General features: G+C 43.2%; 1 protein-coding gene across 4 annotated transcripts in view; it reads left to right on the top strand.

The window, feature by feature from the left end:
* TEAD1 (TEA domain transcription factor 1) overlaps nt 1-19,073 on the top strand; it is a 161,505-nt gene that overhangs the window by 129,203 nt on the left and 13,229 nt on the right. For all 4 annotated transcript variants that reach the window (XM_051620764.1, XM_051620762.1, XM_051620761.1 and 1 more), the window contains 2 exons: nt 702-826; nt 13,173-13,346. In XM_051620764.1, the coding sequence (XP_051476724.1) occupies nt 702-826; nt 13,173-13,346 (299 nt within the window). The remainder of the gene's footprint in view (nt 1-701; nt 827-13,172; nt 13,347-19,073) is intronic.

Raw genomic sequence — 19,073 nt, 5'->3', positions numbered from 1 at the left:
TGAATTAGAGATAGTGGTTAACATCTCTTCTCTCTCTAGATCAAGTCATTCCCTCTTTATTATCAATTTACAACCTTCTTTTTCTTTTTAGGATATGATTCAGCTCTCTACAGTAATTATTTAGTATTATCTGTAATATTATGCTGCCTAAGAGCTCCAAAAGAAGTCAAAGACACAATGTGCAAATACATAGTAAGAGACAGTCCCTGCCTTAGAAACCTTATACTCTAAATAGGAGAGGGGAATTGAGAGTGGCAGAAGAAATAGGCAAAAAGAGAGGTGATTTACTTGCAGCATGTGGCACATTAGGAACCAGAAATGGAGGCCAGTCCAAGGCAGTCATATGTCCTGTGAATCTTTCTGCCAGTTTCTGAGGGCCAGCTGTAAGTCTTCTTGAAGTCTCTATAAATCCCTGTAATCTAGTATATAATTTAAACAAAAAATTCTACAGTGAGTTACAGCCCAAAGGAAACAAAGAAGTAGATCTTTTATTTGCACCATTATTATCTTGCTGGGTTGGGACCTCTTTTTCTACATATTTTCCTGTGTTTGTCCAATTTTAACTCATTCTGAAGTAATTATTTGCTAAAATTAATATAACCATCCATGGGCTACATACATAATTCCTGATTCCATTTAATACAGAAAATATAAACTGGGGCATTGTCAACTTCTTTATGAACATGGTTCCTTTATTTTAGGATTTGAGCCTACATCAGCTCCAGCCCCTTCGGTCCCTGCATGGCAGGGCCGATCAATTGGTACGACCAAGCTCAGGCTGGTGGAGTTCTCGGCTTTCCTTGAACAGCAGAGGGATCCTGAATCAGTAAGTGTTATCCTCATGCCTGCTAATCTTTCCAGGGTTAAGCCTGATGGAATACTCCCAGTGTTTCTGCATTCACTGCTGCTCAGTGCAATATTCCTTTCATTGGAGTACTCTGTTTTCCTTTCTTGCTCTCTTTTTCCCCATTTGCAGAAGTGAGAGACCTTTCTGAAAGCAGGTGTGGTTCACTATGGTGCCTGCCTCACTGTTGATCTAGTGTAACAGTTCTACCAAATTGCATTATGTTTTTGGCAAGGATACCATACTTAAAATTTAAGTTAAAGCCTAATCTGTTTCCTAACAGAAACACAAGTAAGGACTTACATAGAAACTAGGCTTGTTATTTTAAATACTGGACATTTGGGATAGCCTCTGAATGCCAGGGATTGTCCATTTTGCTTCCAGCCTCCCTAAGTATGTGACATTTAACTGTATCACTTTTTTTTTCCCCCAGAAATTGAGTTTACCTATCTAAATGTCCAATCATTCAGTCTTCCTTGATCTTATTCTTCAAGGAAGGTTCGGTTTTGTTTTGATTCCCAGTCTGTGAGGATACTGTGAGGATGGTTTAGGAAGTTGGCTGTGATGTTAGCCTTGAACCTTGATATTACTTGTCATATATTTACCATGAGCATTTGTTAGTAGCACAGCACTGTTTCTACTGCAACACAAATAAATCAAAGAGCTTCTTTCAGCTCAAACCTGATAATTTCTACTGAGATAAGGTCTGAAAAACAAATACTGTTGTGAATGTTTGATATAGGCAGGCCATTCTTGTTCAGATTCCTGGTAAAATACAGTAGCTTGGAGCAGAGCAGAGCTATCACTTGCTCTTTATGGTTCAGCACTGAAAACTATAGCATTTGTAGGCTGAGGCCAGAGGTGTTATCCAGGGTGTGTTTACCCTGCGTAATGGAGATGGGAAACATAGCCCAGAAGCCTTACAACAGAGAAATGCTCCTGGTGGAGAAACATCCCAATGAAAATATCCTGTATCTCAGCTATTCATATACTAAATACGTGGCAGTGTGTTCGTTTGCTAAATGGCAAGTGTTGCCAGGTTGAATTAACTTTGAGAGAGGAAATGTTTGGCAGCAGGTACAGTTATCTCAGCACGTACCTGACTGTTAGATGCTGAATGGTTTCCCTGGGATCCCTCTGCCTTCCTGTGGCCCCGATTCCCACGCTCTCCCAGCAGTCCTGGCTCTGGTGAACTAGAGCTTCATCGTAGTGTCCTCCAGACAGAGGTTTGTATTTCACAGAATCACAGAATATTAGGGGTTGGAAAGGAACTCAGAAGATCATCAAGTCCCACCCCCCTGCCAGAGCAGGATCAAAAAAAACCAAACAAACCCGCCCTCAAAATAAATAAATAAATGCAAAATATTATTATTATTATTATTATTATTATTATTATTATTATTAATAATAATAATAATAATAATAATAATAATAATAATAATAATAATAATAATACCACCCCATACACAACCAGGGCAGATCACTCAGAAAGGCGTATCCAAAGAGATCTTTAAAGTCTCCCATGAAGGAGACTCCACAACCTCTCCCAGGAGCCTGTTCCAGTGCTCTGTAACCCTCACAGTAAAGAAGTTCTTCCTCATTTTGAGGTGGAACTTCCTGTGCTTGAGTTTGAATCCATTGCTCCTCATCCTATCACAGGGCACAAGTGAAAAGAGGTTGTCCCTGCCTTCTTGATGCCCAGCCCTCATGTATTTATAGACATTAATTAGATCCTCCCTCAGTCTTCTCCGCTTTAGATTGAAAAGCCCCAGGTCTCTCAGCATTTCCTCATAAGGCAGGTGTTCCAGTCCCTTCATCATCCTTGTAGCCCTCCATTGGACTCTCTCAAGTAGATCCCTATCCCTCTTGAACTGGGGAGCCCAGAATTGGAGTCATACTCCAAGTGAGGTCTCATCAGGGCGAAGTAGAGGGGGAGGAGAACCTCCCTCGATCTGCTGGAGACACTCCTCTTAATGCACCCCAAGATACCATTTGCCTTCTTGGCTACAAGGGCACATTGTTGTCCCATGGATAACTTGTTTTCTACCAGGACTCCATGGCCCTTCTCCACGGAGCTGCTCGCTAGCAGATCGCCTCCTAGCCTGTACTGGGGCATTTTGTAGTTCCTTCTCAGGTGCAGGACTCTGATGCAGAAACAGCAACATCCAGGTTGTCTCATCAGGCAGCCTTATTGACATGCAGCATTCAGAGTCTTTGGCTCGCTGACCCCATGTAACGTGTCCTCCTGATTTATGGGCTCTACAAAACCCAGATTGATGCACACCAGGATGTTACATGTGTGCCTTGAGGTTTTCAAGAAAACAGGATGTGGCCATGTAATGCTCAGCATTGCAGTGCTCTATGGGAATGAGATGGCATTTCAGTGTATTTTTCTATACTGTTTTGCCAGTAAACCATCTAACAATCCATTTTCCATAGGTTTTTACAACACAAAACTATTTGCTAAACCCATGGACTTATATGGTGTAGAGCTTCTATGTACCTGCATGGCTTTACATAAAAGAGAGTGAATGGGAGTTCAGCAACTAAGAAACTTTTGTCTCTTTCCCTCTAAGAAAAATCTCCCTCAAACCAAGCACACTCACAGCAGACAGGATGTGATTGCCCATCACACCACTGGTGTCTGCAACATAAAACCAGCTGAGTGATGTGAATATATTTGCAACATGACTGACAGATGGGAAGTGAGGAGAAGGTGCTGCTTTGGCAGCGGGAGGAGCCCCATGGGACCTGCTCTGCTGTGGCTCAGGGCTGGCTGTGCTTTAGCAGAGTGTGTGGGCCAGCAGCTTGGGGACGTGTCGGGGCTCTCGTTTTTCAGACAGGTGCAGGCTCTGGGGAATTCAACACGTCCACTTGCATGGCAGAGAAAGAGTGGAGGCCTGAACAGAAACTCAGTTACCCAGGATGGCCCCCTAAGTACTGTAAAGCTTTTTCTGGAGCAAACTAATATTATTTGGAATTCCTGAGGGTGCAGCAAGGCCCACCAGAGCTTGTCCCAGCTTGTGAGCATGCTGCTGAGAAACCTACTTCTTAAATGCAGAGCATTTATTCAGGAGGTTTACTAGGGAAACAAGAGTATGAAACGACCCAGACTTTTTTAAAAAACAGTAACGTGCTGTAACATTGCAAAAATGAGACATGAAGAAAAGTCAATTTCCAGTAGTGCATTAATTCCAGTTTAGAACACTTTTTACACCCATAGTGCAAGCACAGTGAGCAGTGCTGTGCGAGGGCTGCGTGGGGACAGCCTGGACCTGCTGGGCAGGCACCATGGGGAGCCAGGGTATGAGACCCTGTGGGCAGTGTGTCATGGCTACTGCCTAGGAAAGGGGAGAGAGGAGAAGGGGAAGTGTTTTCTAGATCAAATGAAGTAAATTTGGTTCTTTGGATCTTAAGCAAGGGCACAGAAAAAACCTCAAGGCAGCATCCCAGGGCAAACACAGAAGGCACTTGTTGGACAGGCATTGGGCAGTGGTGCTGGTGCACTGTCTGAAGGGATGGCTCTGAGGGCCCCTGCCTCCTGCCAGCCTTCCCTGTCCCCAGTCCACAGACTTTCCCAGCAAGCAGCAAAAGTTCTTGGAGATGAGAGTCAATCCCCAGCCTCAGTTAGTGCTATTGAAGAAAATACGAATTTTGCCTGTGGTTTTGTACATCTGTCTTCATGTTGGTACGACATTTTATTGCAGATACAGTTTGTGCAGCATAGAAAGGATGGGGTTTTACTGCTTTTTATATAGCAAACTCAGCAAGCCAGGCAAGATGTGTGTTTGGCACAATGTGCTTATTAAGTCTTGTAAGCATGTGCTGCTGTTGCAGCATCTCCTGTACAACTTTGTGCCTTTGCTGACCTCAGAAATGAGTATATGTATGTGCTGCTACATGAAAGCCATGTAAGTTCTCACATATCTTCCAAAAAAAAGATAGGTATATGTTCATTACACTTCTGACTTTTTACAGAAAATGGCATGAGGTATTATTTTGAACAATTATTTATTTTTTCCAACAGTTTATTTAAAAAATAAGATTGCTTCCTCCCTCCCAACCCAAAAACAGGACTGAAAGCCTCACAGTAGTGGAGGAAAACAGACCAATTCCACCTTAAAATATAACCTGGAAGTTTATTGAAAAAGGCTTATTTGACATAGCACCTGGGGCCAGGACTCAGTGATCCTGGGAGGCCCCTTGCAGTCTGTGTTCCTGTACAGCAATTAGAAATTTAGGTCTGTCTGCCCATGGTGACTCCCAGCAACTTCAATGGGGCTGTGCATGGACACAAAGGTTCACCCACAGGGAATTCTTTGCAGGAGAGGGGCCTTAAACATTTCTGGGGTTCTTCCAACGGCAATTGATGTTTAAAAATACAAAAGCCCCTCAATGTCAGGCAGTTATATTAATTTAGAGTGGGCATTCTGGTGGGTCAGAAATGTGCTCCACAGAGTCCTGTCACTTGTGGAGGGCTGTTGACTTTTTTCCATTGCCTAGCCACAAAATTGTTCCATTTACGAAAGAAAAAATTATAGAAAGGAAACAATAAGCAACCTTCACTGTAACTCTGCGTGGCAGAAGATGTCTGGGAGAGACATAAGATAGCACAGTTGCAAAATCTTGGAATACTGACTCTGCAGCTAGGATGGGTAAAATTACTCCTCCTTTTACATGAAATTCAATTCAGTTTACAAATGTCAAGCTCTATTTTCCTTTTGTAGCATATTGTGCTCAAGTACAGTTTCTTATGGTACATAGAAGCTGCCCTTGTAGGTCCAAGCATCAGTGTTTTAGTTACCTTTAATTATTGCCTACCTTATATAACTATATACTCAACAGGTTAACAAGTTTATGTACCCATCTGTTGCTTTCAAGACAGGTTTTCCTTAATGGAGGCTTTTGATTTTTACTGTAGTGGTTCTGTGAAATTTCAGGACAAATGCTTAAACCAAGTAATCCTATGCTCCCTAACAAATAAAAAATGAGTATGCAAGCAAATTAAAAGGAATCTAAGCAATTGACTGTTGCACAAGTAGCTATAAAATTCAAAGACTGTAACACTGAAATGATAGTAATTCCATTATTACAGTATATGTATATAATTATATATACCACCCAACAAAAAGAGCCCTTTCTTCTCTTCCTCTTTGAGGTTTCTCACTCTTGCTGCCACATCAATTTTGTCTGCAAGCACTTCAGACAGCTTTATATCTAAAATATCTACATAGGACTGACTATAAAGGACATGACTGATGGGCATTTTCAGTATTAATCCACCTATCCAAACTATCAGGTTGTGTTAGGTACAAATTTCAGAATGTATTTTCAACAGTGGTGAAGAAATAAAATATTTTTATGTTTTAATTCAGGTTTTATTGTTGTTGTAAAAGGGCTTTGTGAGCCTAGGGAGAATTGTGCCTGAGAACCAGAAAGCGAAAGCAATTGCTCAAGGGCCATAAAACCAGCCTGCCATCGTTAGCCAAGTGCAGTAAAATTCAACAAAGTTAATCAAACCACCTAAGTGATGAAAAATAAATGAGATCTTTTCAAAAGAAGCCCTCTGTCTTTGAATGATATCCATCATTAGAAGAATTGCTTATTCTTTCTGTATTCCCTGTAAGTAGTGTAAAAAGCAGCTCAACATTTCAGATGTCAGGAAGCCCTTGGTTGAGCATCATTGTGATGTGAAAGGACAAGGAAGCAAACGCATGTTTGGATGAATGTCTTGAAGTGGTAGACTCAGGTTTTAAGGTCATTTTAATCTAGCTTCAGAAAAAGTTTAACTAAATGGAAGGGTCATTTATTTAGCAGTGCAGGAGAGATGTGTGTAAGCCCTGGGACGCAAATGTCATACTCTGTAAAATGTTCATATTCAGGTGTCTGTAGTTAGAAGGGCCAAGAAACCACTTTAAGAGGGTCCAGCATTGACACAGGCTCCAATCTTGAAACCAGGGTGTCACAGCAGACCTCCTGGACCCCATTCCCTGGGGACCATAGAGAGATATGTTGGGCAGCCTGGGCCAGCTCCCCCAGCCCAGTTGTAGGGTCAGGACACGGGTTCGTCAAGGGAGGTGAAACGCAGCAGAGTGCACGATTTATTTCCTTGAAGTTGGCCTGGGATAAGTGCTGAGGACGGGTTGGAAAGGCCACCAAGGCCTGATTGTGCTCGCTTGCCACTGCCTTCATGCACGCTCTCCTTTCTCTTTTCTTAAAACCTGCTGCTGCTGGAAATTTCCCAGAAAAATTGAAAGTGCTACTTTTGCATAACTGCAGAGGGTGGCCGGCGCCAGCAGCGACCGGCGGCTGCTCCCGTGGCTGCTCCTGTGGCTGCCCCCGTAGCTGCCCCCTCTGCCCGGCCGCTGAAAACAAGCCAGGGCAGGGGTGGCTACCTGACCTTCCACGGGGCAGGCACCGGGTCTGACCAGGGGCACATGGAATCAGAGGAGGGAAGCAGTGACGGAGGGAGGTTGTGGGGTAGCTGGAGCAGAGCCCGGGCACGCAGCCCCTGCAGTGGGCCCAGGAGAGCTGTAAAATCAGGGGGGTCATCACAGTGGGGGGCCCTCTGCCTCCCACAGCCTTGCACAGCCCTGTGCTGGTCCTGGGGGGGAGGAGGCATGGGGGGATGAGTGGGTCAGGCTGACGTTAGCAGCGCGGTGGGCTGTGGCTGTGCATCTCCTCCATGCTGCCAGCTCCGCCTGTGTGCTGAACCCCAAGCATCTGCCCTCTCCCCAGGGGGCTGCCTGCCTGGCTCTGCCTCTGCCCTGCTTTTTCCCATCTTGTTCCAGTGCAGCTTCCCCCACTCCTGCATTGCTTAGCTGGACTGCAAAGTCAGGCTCTCAGAAGTTGGGAAATATCCTCATGCGTCTGCTCTAGAGTGCAGTGGTTAATTACATGCTCACGTGTTTATTTGTTCCTGCTTCATTCAGTGCATATGTAGATGGCCCTTCTTTGATAAGCAACTATTCAGTAGTTTGTTTTCTTCTGTTGTTGAAATGTGTGGCCCCATGCCCTGCTCGCTGTGCTCTGTCTAACTTCTCCTCCAAACGGAATTAATTCCCTCCATTTGCATTTCACAGATGTATTAGTGCAGTCATCTTTTAGATGAAGGAGCATTATTACTCACATTTGACAAACCAAGAAGTTCAGGTGCAAAAGAATGAATGGACCACTGATTTTGAGGGTCCAATTTGATATGTCATGAGCCTGATTTTGCAGAATACTTAGCATTATTGAGAGCTTCCTATATTCAGGCATAATTTTCCCATCTGAGCACTCAGCACTTCTGGAATTGGGACCACAGGGCCTAGAATGAGACAGGCAGGAAAGCTGATGAAAATGTTGTGTGAGCACCTTGCGCAACCAGCAAGTCCCAGTTTCATGCTGGCATTCCTGTGAGAGTAGCTGTGAAGTGCTGGGCAACTTAATGTGTCAGGGCTGTGAACTGCCCTGCCTCTTCTGCAGGTTTCTGCCTCATCACCTGCCTCCTGATTTCTGCAACCATGAAGTAGCCAAAGATGTCCTTTTACTTCATATTCCTGATTCAGTCCCTGAGCAGATCTAAGCAGGAGTAAGAATGGCTGGTGGTCCTTAAAAAACTAGGTTGACCTTGCAGTTGAGTCATAGCATAGAAGCACAGAAAGTTCTATTAACATTTCACATGAAAGTGTTAAAACCTTAATAACAGGAGTTGGTACAGGCTCCAGTTATAGCATTAAAATGTTATAAATATAACTCCCAATCTGCTTCAGTGAAGGACAACAGCAACAGGAATGAAATATTCAGTTACTAGTGTTTTGATAGAAATAAGAAGAATTGTTGGCAGACAAAGTGATTTTCTTACATCAGCAGGAAATTAAAGAGTGTCAGATTTACAAGATAGAGTGAGACAGCAGAGCTGAGGCTGGGAAGGGGAACAGGTTAGAGCCACACACAGACTGCTGATATACTAGTGCTTGTTTCTGAATCAGTCCAGCTCACCTGGCTCCTTTTTCCTCCAAAAGCACAGCTGCTGCACAAGCAGAGGGACATTTTGAAAACATGGATTGGACTGGTCTCTGGAGATACAGAGGGAATCACTGCACAGTGACAGGCACTTGAGCAGTGCTGTTTTCTCTCCTTTCAGTGAAAGCTCAGGCTGCCCCACCTGCCTCCCACTCACCTGTCCCTCTGAGCTGTGGTGGCAGTCCTTGTGACCTTCAGCACAGAATATATTTGGGTCCAAACAGAGCCAAGAAGCTGCCCCAATGGGCAGGAGCAGATAGGCAGCAGGTTCCCCAGTAGCTTCATGTGCCCATTTTGCCTGCACCATGAGCTTAAGACAGTTGTCTTCCCTGCCATCTGCATCTTGGCCACTACTGTTTAATGAAAAATTTGGTCCTATACAAGCTTGTTAAGGCTTGGTGTTGGCTCCACAGGTGTGGGGAAGCACAGGAAGGTGGCAGAGAGAGCTGTAGCAATTTGCTACCCTGCATTTCATGGACCGGAAAGACTGTTGCCTCAGATTATAAGTGCAAAATTGGTGAGGAGCTGTTACAAATACATATGCTGGCTGATAAAACAAATGTAGGTGATTTGTCTTTGTTCTGCACCAGCTTAAATGCTTGCATCCCCTGCCATTGGCAATTTGTCTTGGTTCTTTGAAATTCCTAAGTGGATTATAATTTTTCTTGTGGTCTTACTTGACAACAGTCATATTTCATGGCTTTACTGCATTCTTTGGATACTTAGAATATTTTTTAAGGGAAGGAGCTCAGTAAGAGGCGGCCATCTCCAGGGCATGTTGTGTAATGCAGATGCTGAAGACGTAGCTGAAAGTGTTCTTTGTGTTTTTATGTAGTTTTTATCCTCAGAAAATACAGGATTTGACCTATGATGGTTTACAGCATTTAAAGCACATTATTATCCCAGTGCTGGATGCAAATCCTTTTAATGCTGTAGTGTAAGTAAATTCCTCAGCACCTAATGTATTTCAGTAACTCTGGAATACTCAATCTAAATTAACAGTGAATCCTCAATATAATGAGGATGTTTTTAAGCTTTTCAGACACTACTGATATACAGGCATAAAACTTAGCTTCTTTGCTTTTATCTATGCATAAATTCCAGTTGTGGAATATGTATTTAAAAGGGATCATTTCAGTATCCATTTACCCTGCCTCAAATATTCTGTTATCACTTGTTCATAGAAATATGCCATATCTAATTAGGTTAGTAATGATTGTACTTAGCATAGGAATTGCAACAACATAAGGAGAAAACAATCACACATTGCAATATCAAAATAAACATTTCTGTCCTAAGAATGTTGTCAGGTGATGTCATACCATCTGTCCTGCTGTACCACTCAGAAATTTTGCTGCAGTAGCATCTGGTCCTTTGGCGAGCTCTGCAGACAACTGTGGTAGCTTTACAGCTGCCTTGAACATTGCTTTTATATTTAAACAGTTATAAGATTTCATGTTCCTATAAATGTGTTTGCTTTAACTGAAGTTTGGATACTGACCAATATGTATATTTTCCTGGTTTGCAGAGTAAGGTACAGAGTGTGAATTGTCTTGGGAATTTGCAGTTGCCAGACTGTAAAATGCAAATCTCCCTTCCTCCTTCACTCCACAGCCACCTTTGGGCCTGGGAGAGAGACCCCCGCTTTTGGGGAGGACACTTTCCTTGGCACAGGAAGGTGTTAGCCCTCAGTTTTATTCCTATAAAAATGCGGTCATTTGTACAATGTGGAACAAGTCCAGCAGAGAGGACTAAGAGGAAAATCCCAAAATAAATAATATTAATGGTCACTAATGGTGGGGATGGATTTTCAAGCCCTTATCTGGACAAGAGAGAGCAGAGAGATTCTTTGGGGCACATCCCCAGGCAATGCACAACTGCTGGACACTCCTAGGAAGGCTACAGGAGTGCTGGGGGAAGGGAGATATTTTAGTTTCATTTTTCAGAGGAGGCCGAAGTGCTTACCTCTGCTGGGGTGTTCTCATCATTCTGCTTCAAAAATAGAGATGCTCACCTAATCTTGTAGCCACTTTTGGTGACCTGGCCCATGCCCCGTCTGTCCTCCTGCACTTCCACCCTGGTAGCTTAGGAAAGCAACAGGAGCAGGTTTCCAGAGTCCCTTTATTGCATTCTTGGCAGTTCCCAGGGGTATAGGGTGCTGATACATTTTACTGAGATCTGAGTTTTTCAGTTGGCAGGAAGATACGTAAGAGATGTTCAGCATGACCTTCAGTTATTTACCCGTAGTACTGCAAGCTAAATATGTGGCAACAGTGTCAAAAAAGCCAACAACCAGAAGCTGAAGCCGTGGTGCTTTCTCATGTTATTTTTGCATTTTTTGTTGTGTCATGTGGAAATGTCTCCTTAGTCCACTTCTGTGCAAAACAACATGCTAAATCTGACCGTAGACGCTGTTCTGGTCATCACTCATGGCTGCCAAGCAGGGCAGTGGTTTCCTGCATTGTGTGTAAATAAATGATCGGTGTGCAGGCCCGGCCAGCGCTGGGGGAGGGCTCGCTGGCACCAGTCTTGGGCACAGTCACTCCTGCTCACATGCATTGGGTTCCCCACCACCCACTTATTTCTCCGCCATGCGTGTTTTCCTCTTCAACACAGAAACAGCCTCTTTGGATCAGCTCTGCCTCTTTTGGGCTCAACATGCACTAACTAAAGGCTGGGCAAGTTTTCCACTTGTGCACAGAAGAAGCTGGGGTAGCATTATTTTGAAAGAGGGCTGCAAGGAAAATCCATGGAACCAGTGCTCTCAGACTTGGATTTGCTTGTGCAAACAACTTAATAAAGTGTTACACTTTCCTTTTTCCTTCCACAAAATTAAAAAAAGAAGTACAAGCCTGAAAAAGCATGGAACATATTTCACTTTTGGCCCTATACCCAGATGAGTGTTCTCTGATTCTAAATTCATATTTTGCTGTGCTAGATTATTTTAAAATAGATTTCAGTTTAATTTCCTAAGTGCAGAAATCTAGCCAGTCCATTTCCTTTTCCCCAGAGTTTTGGACATCTGTTAGGGAAAACTCCACTTACACCCAAGGAAGGCTCTGAGTGGATGTCTGATTAATTTAGATTTGTCATTTCAATTTGTTCATTCTTCAGGTATATTGTAAACAAAAGAGCTTAAATGAGGTCTGCTTTGGGGTTTTAAATATTTTATTTGTGCTTAGCTTTTGGGAATTGCCCCTTATAGACAGCATCTGTTCAATATGACAGGGTTTCCTCGTGTTCATTGACTGCATATCAGCTTTCCTTTAATTGAGTTAGCAAAAGGTTTTGTGATCTGCATGGTTAAAAACTCCAGTGTTTAATCCTGTCACTCTCTAGCTCTTTCAGGCTGCTCAGACAACATTGTGAGCTGCTGCTGGAATAGTGGAGGGTCTTTGGGCTTGTCCTTCCGCTTTCATTTCAGGTGCTGGAAGTTGCTCTCGTCCTGCAGAAACAGCAGTCCCTCAAAGGCCATATTGGACTCATTAGGGGCTGCTGTGGACTTCATAGGGCCAAGGATTTCCCCCAGGCAGAAAGAGGTTGCTGAGGTGATTCCCGTGATTATAATGAGGTGCGATGGAATGAAGTTAAGAAATAGGAAATTGAAGCTTGAACGTCTTTTGGCAGACGTGGTCATCTGTAGAGCTAAGCTAGCTCCTGAGGGAGGTGGTGAAAGTTTGGCTCTTTAATACTACATGGGTCAAAATACTGGAGGACAAACAATGAGAACCACTTCTATAGTAACAGCAACACAGAGTAACTGGCCTTCTCTTTATTGTCATTCTGGAGTTAAAAGACAATCCCTTCTATCTCTTTTAGTTAAGGGACATTAGGACATGCTATTGATAGAGTCTGAGGTTTTTTAATAGACAAACAGGAGGTGTATATGTGTGGGCTGTGTGGCACTAGCTGAAGTTCAGGCTCTGAGGACACGTGACATTAAAAGGCATAGTTCAAAGAGGCACAAATAGGCTTTCCTGGTGAGCATATGCATCTTGCTGTACTCTGCCAAGGGCTCTTTATCCCTGTGCTGCTGCTGGGTCTTGCAGTGTAAATTACTCCCTTGAAGATGACCATGTTTTCTGGTTGGCAGTAGGGACACAGGTTTTTTTGTGTTGACCCTTGCTCACAAGGGGCTCCAACGCAATCACTAAGCTGTTCATGGAAGTCATACTGCAGAAAATCCTAGTCCCAGGAGTAATGTGGGAGTCATTTAATCCATCCAAGCGCGCTACCCTCTACAGGAGCACACGCAGACCTGTGCCTTAATAAACCTCTGTTCTTTTCGTACAGTACTGATTTTCCTCTTCCTTTCTTGCAGTACAATAAACACCTCTTCGTACACATTGGACACGCTAACCATTCTTACAGTGACCCGTTGCTTGAATCGGTGGACATTCGTCAGATCTATGACAAATTTCCTGAAAAGAAGGGCGGTCTAAAGGAACTGTTTGGGAAGGGGCCCCAAAACGCCTTCTTCCTCGTAAAATTCTGGGTGAGTAAGACGTGGCAATGGAGAACCTCTCTTGTTGATAAGGCCTGTGTTCAGTATTTAGCACCCTTCGGGTTGCTTGTGGAAATTTCTTCTGTCGTTATTTAGAAGTGCGAAGCTGTATATCCTCCAGGTAGGACGCTGGCCCAGAGCCACTCTTGTTGACAGCTCCACAAGAAGTCTGTGTTGCAGGGAACATGCAAAGGCAGATGCCTGCCCCAGCTGTGCTTGACACAGCTGCTGGGCAGGAGCCAACAGGTAAGGAGAGCCCCAGAGCCCTCTGTTGCAAATGGGGAGCTGCCATCTAGTGGTCCAAGGAAAAACGGGGGAGCACAGGCATGGAGACTGCTTTGTGGTGGTTCGGAAAAGGTTGAACTCCTGCCAAATGCAAATAGTACAACTATCAGTCCTACAATCAGTCCGCACTTATGCAGATAGGACCAAGCAGGATTTGAACCCAGTGTGCAGCAGGATGACTGTGAGCCAGGGAGTGTTCTGGGGTTTTTCTTAAACATTGTTTTGTTGCCAGAGCACATCTGCTTTCCCCTTGCCTTGTTGTTAGTCAGCTGTGGGACTCTGCTCCAAAAGTTATATCTGTTCTTATCGGCAGTGAGCAAGAGTGGAAAAAGAATTTGAGTGGAAGGCTGAGATGTTGTAAATTGATCTAGTTTTGATACATTTCATTAATAGAGCAGACTTTTCTTACTTTGTGTACAAAATCTCATGTTAGTGATGCTACAGGTTCATCCAAAAGGATCATCAAATCTCCAGGCTGGACCTTATGCTTACACCAAAGCTTTTTCATTTCTTTGTTGTGGTGTTTTTTTGTGCAATACTCCTTTTCATAGCAATGGTTATCATCTACACATTTAAAATTTGTCCTTTAAAACAGAGGTGAAGGGCCATACTCAGGGTCTGATTACAGGGTGGACAAGTTGATGCTGAAACTAGAAAAGATTGATCTGGAATCACCACTTATTATCAGATTTCCTGGTGTTTATTGCTTTCAATTAAAGTTTATCTGTGTGACCTGAAATACTCTCCACCTTGTACATATCCCAGACCATATCTTGCCAAGAGTTTCTGTCGCACCAGATTTGGAACTGGAAACTGGGAATGAGGGAAACTCTCTTCTAAAATGTGGGTGTAGAAGGGATAAACCACCGAGCAGGAACTGTGCTGGACTGCAGAAGAAATCCATCGAGTAATTCATGGGGCTTAAAGCTGGGCTTGGGAGCTGTAAACCGAACATTTGAGGGCTGTCTGAGCAAAGAGCCCAGGAACAGGAGAAAGCAGAGAACTGGGAGCTGAAACACAGCAGGTACTAGAAGCCTGTAAAAGGCAGGTGAGAATGTAAGGTCAGAAAGAGGAAGGCAGAGGGAAGAGGGAAAATTTGGGATAAGGAGCTTGTGGGCAAACATAAGGCTGCAGGCACACAGCAGAGGCAGATATGTGAGAGGTGAGAACAGGACAAGTGTAAAGGCAGAAGAAATCTGGCTGCAGAGGAATAGAGCTTGGAGGTCAAGGGCCTGTGACCACTAAATACATTTCTTTGCAAAATTTGGGCTTGAACTGAGGACCATCACCTCACCCATCACTTTCCATAATATATTATGCTTGTGAAACCTGCGGGCAAAATGAGTGTCACCTCACTTGCCTGTTTGCAGTTCCCGCAGAGCATGACAAGCCTCAGACTTTATATTCGACACAGAAGCAGCAGGGGTTTGTGATAGGGTCATTCATGCATGTGTAGTGTGTGTTCTGCTTTCTTGGGTGTGCTTAATGTTCAAAGTTGCATCTAAAGGTAGTAGAGATCTCCTTTGGATCACTAAGGTCTGTGTTGTACCCATGACTTCGAAAACTCAAGTGCCAGCCTTCTCTGCTTGATCTCCTATGAGCCACACACATCTCTAACACTCTTGCCTCAGTTCCCCAGCTATAACATGGGGGTGATACTGTCCCTCCACCTCAGGTGGTCACTAAGAAATCAAACTCATGCCTGTTTTTAAAGTATCGAGATAATGCCATGAGGAAAACCTTTGCAAAATTGGTAATTCTGTGTTCAGCTTGTTTTAAGTGGCTTGCAGGAAATAGGGACTTGGCTACACCAAATAGTGACAATGAAATGGGTGCTCAGAGGGTGAGTGTGCAGTCGTGTAGCTAAAGATTGTATCATGATGCAGTTCAGCAGTCAAGATGTGCAGGCAACTTCAATTCAACATTTCCTAACCTCACTGTGCCTTCCAACATAATGGTCTTTTAATGCAATTTTGTGTTGTTTTAATGTAGAGATTAAAAAAAAACATACAGTGCTAACATCCTTCTGCGTTCTACATTTAAAATATGGTGAGAATGGCTTGCTGAACCATGACCTTAAAACACGTCAGTGGATTTTCTGTCTTATTGGGTGAATGAGGCAGCGGGAAGGTGCCAGGGGCAGTGTTTGGGTGTAGCAAGAGTCACAATGAACGCCCTTCTAGGAATAAACTTCACACCAGTGCTCCTCAGCTAGAAATATGGATAGAAAAAACAGAAGATGACTGTGTAATTAGTTGTGAGAATTATATCCTAAACTGTCAGCTCACTAGCTTTAATTTATTTCACACCAATAGGACATTTCTTCAGAAAAAAAGGACATTGTTCCTGTTTTTATAGGGAGTGTTGAGAAACTGTTCTAAACAGTCCTATATTACCAGTGTAAAGCTGGCAAAGGTTGCAGACAATCTTTTGGACCCTATTAATAACTTCAAGTTTATTAATATGAAAATAGATTAACTTTTGTATTCTTGTTCTTCTTTTCTAAATTCAGTATCCACTTCTGAATCATTATCCACTCTCTCCTTATTACCCGCTACCTTCTCCTACTCTGAAAGTTCAACTTTTTCTAGGTTCTGTTCATGTTGTGGTCTTATTGCTTCCTCACAATAGTCTCTCTCACCCTTTCTATAACTGTTTCCCCCATCTCATCCTTTCTGTTGTGTTCTCCCTTTATCATCATTTAGCCATCAGTAGTCTGCTCAGCGCTGTAACTACTAAGTGCACCCCAGAATCAGTGTCCTGTGACAGTCCATATTTTGATGGAATTTGATTTTAATGTGAGTAAAGGAAGATTATGAGTTTGTGTTGGGCAAAAAAGTACAAAAAAGCACTGCAAGGAGAATCAGCAGAAGAAAACCAGGGACTATGAGTGAAAGGAGTCGAGGGAACTCGGGGAAGGAAAGCAGGCAGGTGTCGTGGCATGTGGAAGCTTGAAAGTGAAGGTGAGGATTTGATGCCAGAAGGGACGGTGAGCCTGTAAACACATTTAAAGAGAAGTCAGCATGTTGCTGGAGGCAGAAAAATGGGTATTTTGTCTAGGCATTAAATCTAGTGTGGAAAGGAAGGATAGGAAACTGGAATACCAGAGACAAGCACTTGCTTTGAGGATGACTGAGGCAGAAAGTGGCTTAGCTCTGGTAGCTGGAAAGAGTACTCCTCTTGCTCTTTCCCATCTAGTTCTGCTTGAGGCTTCTCAGCAGTGTGGTTTTCCCTGCAATAGAGAAGGTTTGATGACTAAAACTGGGAGGGAAAGGTCTGAGATCTTGCAAGAAGACATTTGGTAATTGTGGAGTTGACTTTGCAAAGCATCACAGGTATGGAGTACAAAGCAAAGTGTTGCTTTGCTTTGCAGAGGTTTATGGGTTTGTACAGATTCTATCTCCTGTGAAATACAGCCTGATGCTGGGAATAGATGAGCTTCCAGCCTCAGTCCCAGTAACACATGTGGACATCACACTTCTGCACCTCTTCCTGCCTAACAGTGCAGGAGGTATAAGGAAGAGGCTTCTCCTTTTACAGCACCTCAAACAACCAAACTTACAGCCCTGCAAAGTGATTTCCAGGTCCTTATCTTGGACCTTGAATGTAGAAACTCTTTTCTGCTATTTATTCCCAGGTAGCCACAGGGAACCAGAGAGTTCAAGGAAGTCACCCCAGAGACAGGCTTTTACAGTAATAGAAGGATCTTTACTTGGTATGTTTTGCACTGAGTACAATGAATAAATAAGGGACAACATAGTAATGATATGGCACAGGAAATTTGTGTGACAATGATATGAAACTGGAGATTACAGAGATAAAAAATTAAAAAAAATAAAGACTTTCAGATAAATGTAAAAGTTAGTTGCTAGAATACTGATGAGGAATTCCAACAAGGTGGCAGAATATCTGCAGATGGAACCTTTCCCTGGGTGCAGGTTGAGTGCACAATCCTGCTTCTGTTACCTTAGTCATTAACAAAATGAGCCAAATCTACATAAAACAATCAGTTATGATTCATATCATCTAACCTTAATCTGAGTAAGGTCAACATACCTGCTGATGAGTTTGTACTTGAACTCTTTTTGTGACTTGAGAAAAGCCCCAAAGTGCTCAGGTCTTTGAAGTTCTGATTAACCTGTCTAAAAGCTAAGTCAACACATGTTGCCTCTAGCAATTTCTTTTATTGGTTGAAGTTTTACTCATATTGATATCTAATGCTATCCCTGCTGACTACTCACTACTGCTCTTCAATTATCTAATACTAAATAATACACTTGGGCCTCCTCAAATAATTAGAACTAAATTATAGATCACACCTCCAACTTTACCCCAAAATGTCTGCCTAAAACATTGCTGGCCTTGCCTTCTTGGTCCCTGGTGGTGACTGCCCAGCACTCTGCCACACCTGGGTCTCCACTTTCTCTTGCAGAAAGTTGGCAGTGTGTTTGTCCCACTCACCCCACCTCCCTTTTGAATCCAATATCTCTCAGGCATATCTCCAATACCTTCCTTTTTACTTTTCTATTACAAGCACATACATCTCCATTGACTCTGGCAAGGAAATTGCTTCAGGAAGGCACAACACATTATCTCCCTTTATGCCCCTGTTAGCTTTGCTAGTTCTGTCGCTTGCTCCTGTCTAGAGCTAGTTCATCTGGCAAATGCTTTTCACCACTAGGACCACCTTTGACATTAATTCAGCAGTGCAGTGTGTTCCTGTCCCCTGGACAAAATCCTTCTGGTTTAGCTAGTGATCCTGAGACAGAGATTCTCTTTTGGCTTGACTTCTCTGCATAACCTACAGTATCATGCAGTGGGTCTGTGCCTCTCTTGGGGTCCTTAGTGCTGGTGTAAACCCACCTTGCAATAATGTGGCCACGGGTTTTGTGTCTCTGGCATTGCCAGACACTCTGTGCCAAGCCTAAACTCTGACTTCTGCTGGAGGAGCAGTTATGGGAAGCAAATATATCTGAAAGGAGGAGGGATGTTTTCTAACTAGTGGCAGAAGGAAAAAAAAACAGCTGATACAAATTAATAGTGAGCTGTCAGGCTTTTTACTAATCTGATACACTGGCTTAATTTTGAATGGTTGCAGTAGCTTGAACTATTCTTCAAGCTGAGGAAAGCTTAGTCAGAGCTCAGTGCAACTCTGAAATAAAGACCCAAACTCATCTGAAGATGCATGGATGATATTAACTGATGTTTAAAATGAATGCCTCTATTTGTAGGAATCTGCAATGCAAACTAGGAGTTTTAGAAAGTAATGCATATTATAATTAGGGCAAGCTTTTAAAGATGCTTTGAAGTCCTAAACATTTTTGAAATTCAAATGTGGGATGGAAATAAAGGAATCTACACAATAAAGGGGCATTAAATTATGTCCCCAAAATTTCACTGTTTTATAGATGTAAATATATGCCATAATTAGTG

This window comes from Apus apus, chromosome 5 (assembly GCF_020740795.1).
Source record: "Apus apus isolate bApuApu2 chromosome 5, bApuApu2.pri.cur, whole genome shotgun sequence".
NCBI lineage: Eukaryota > Metazoa > Chordata > Aves > Apodiformes > Apodidae > Apus > Apus apus.
The sequence above is the reverse complement of the archived record's forward strand: the minus strand, read 5'-3'. Positions and strand labels throughout refer to the sequence as shown.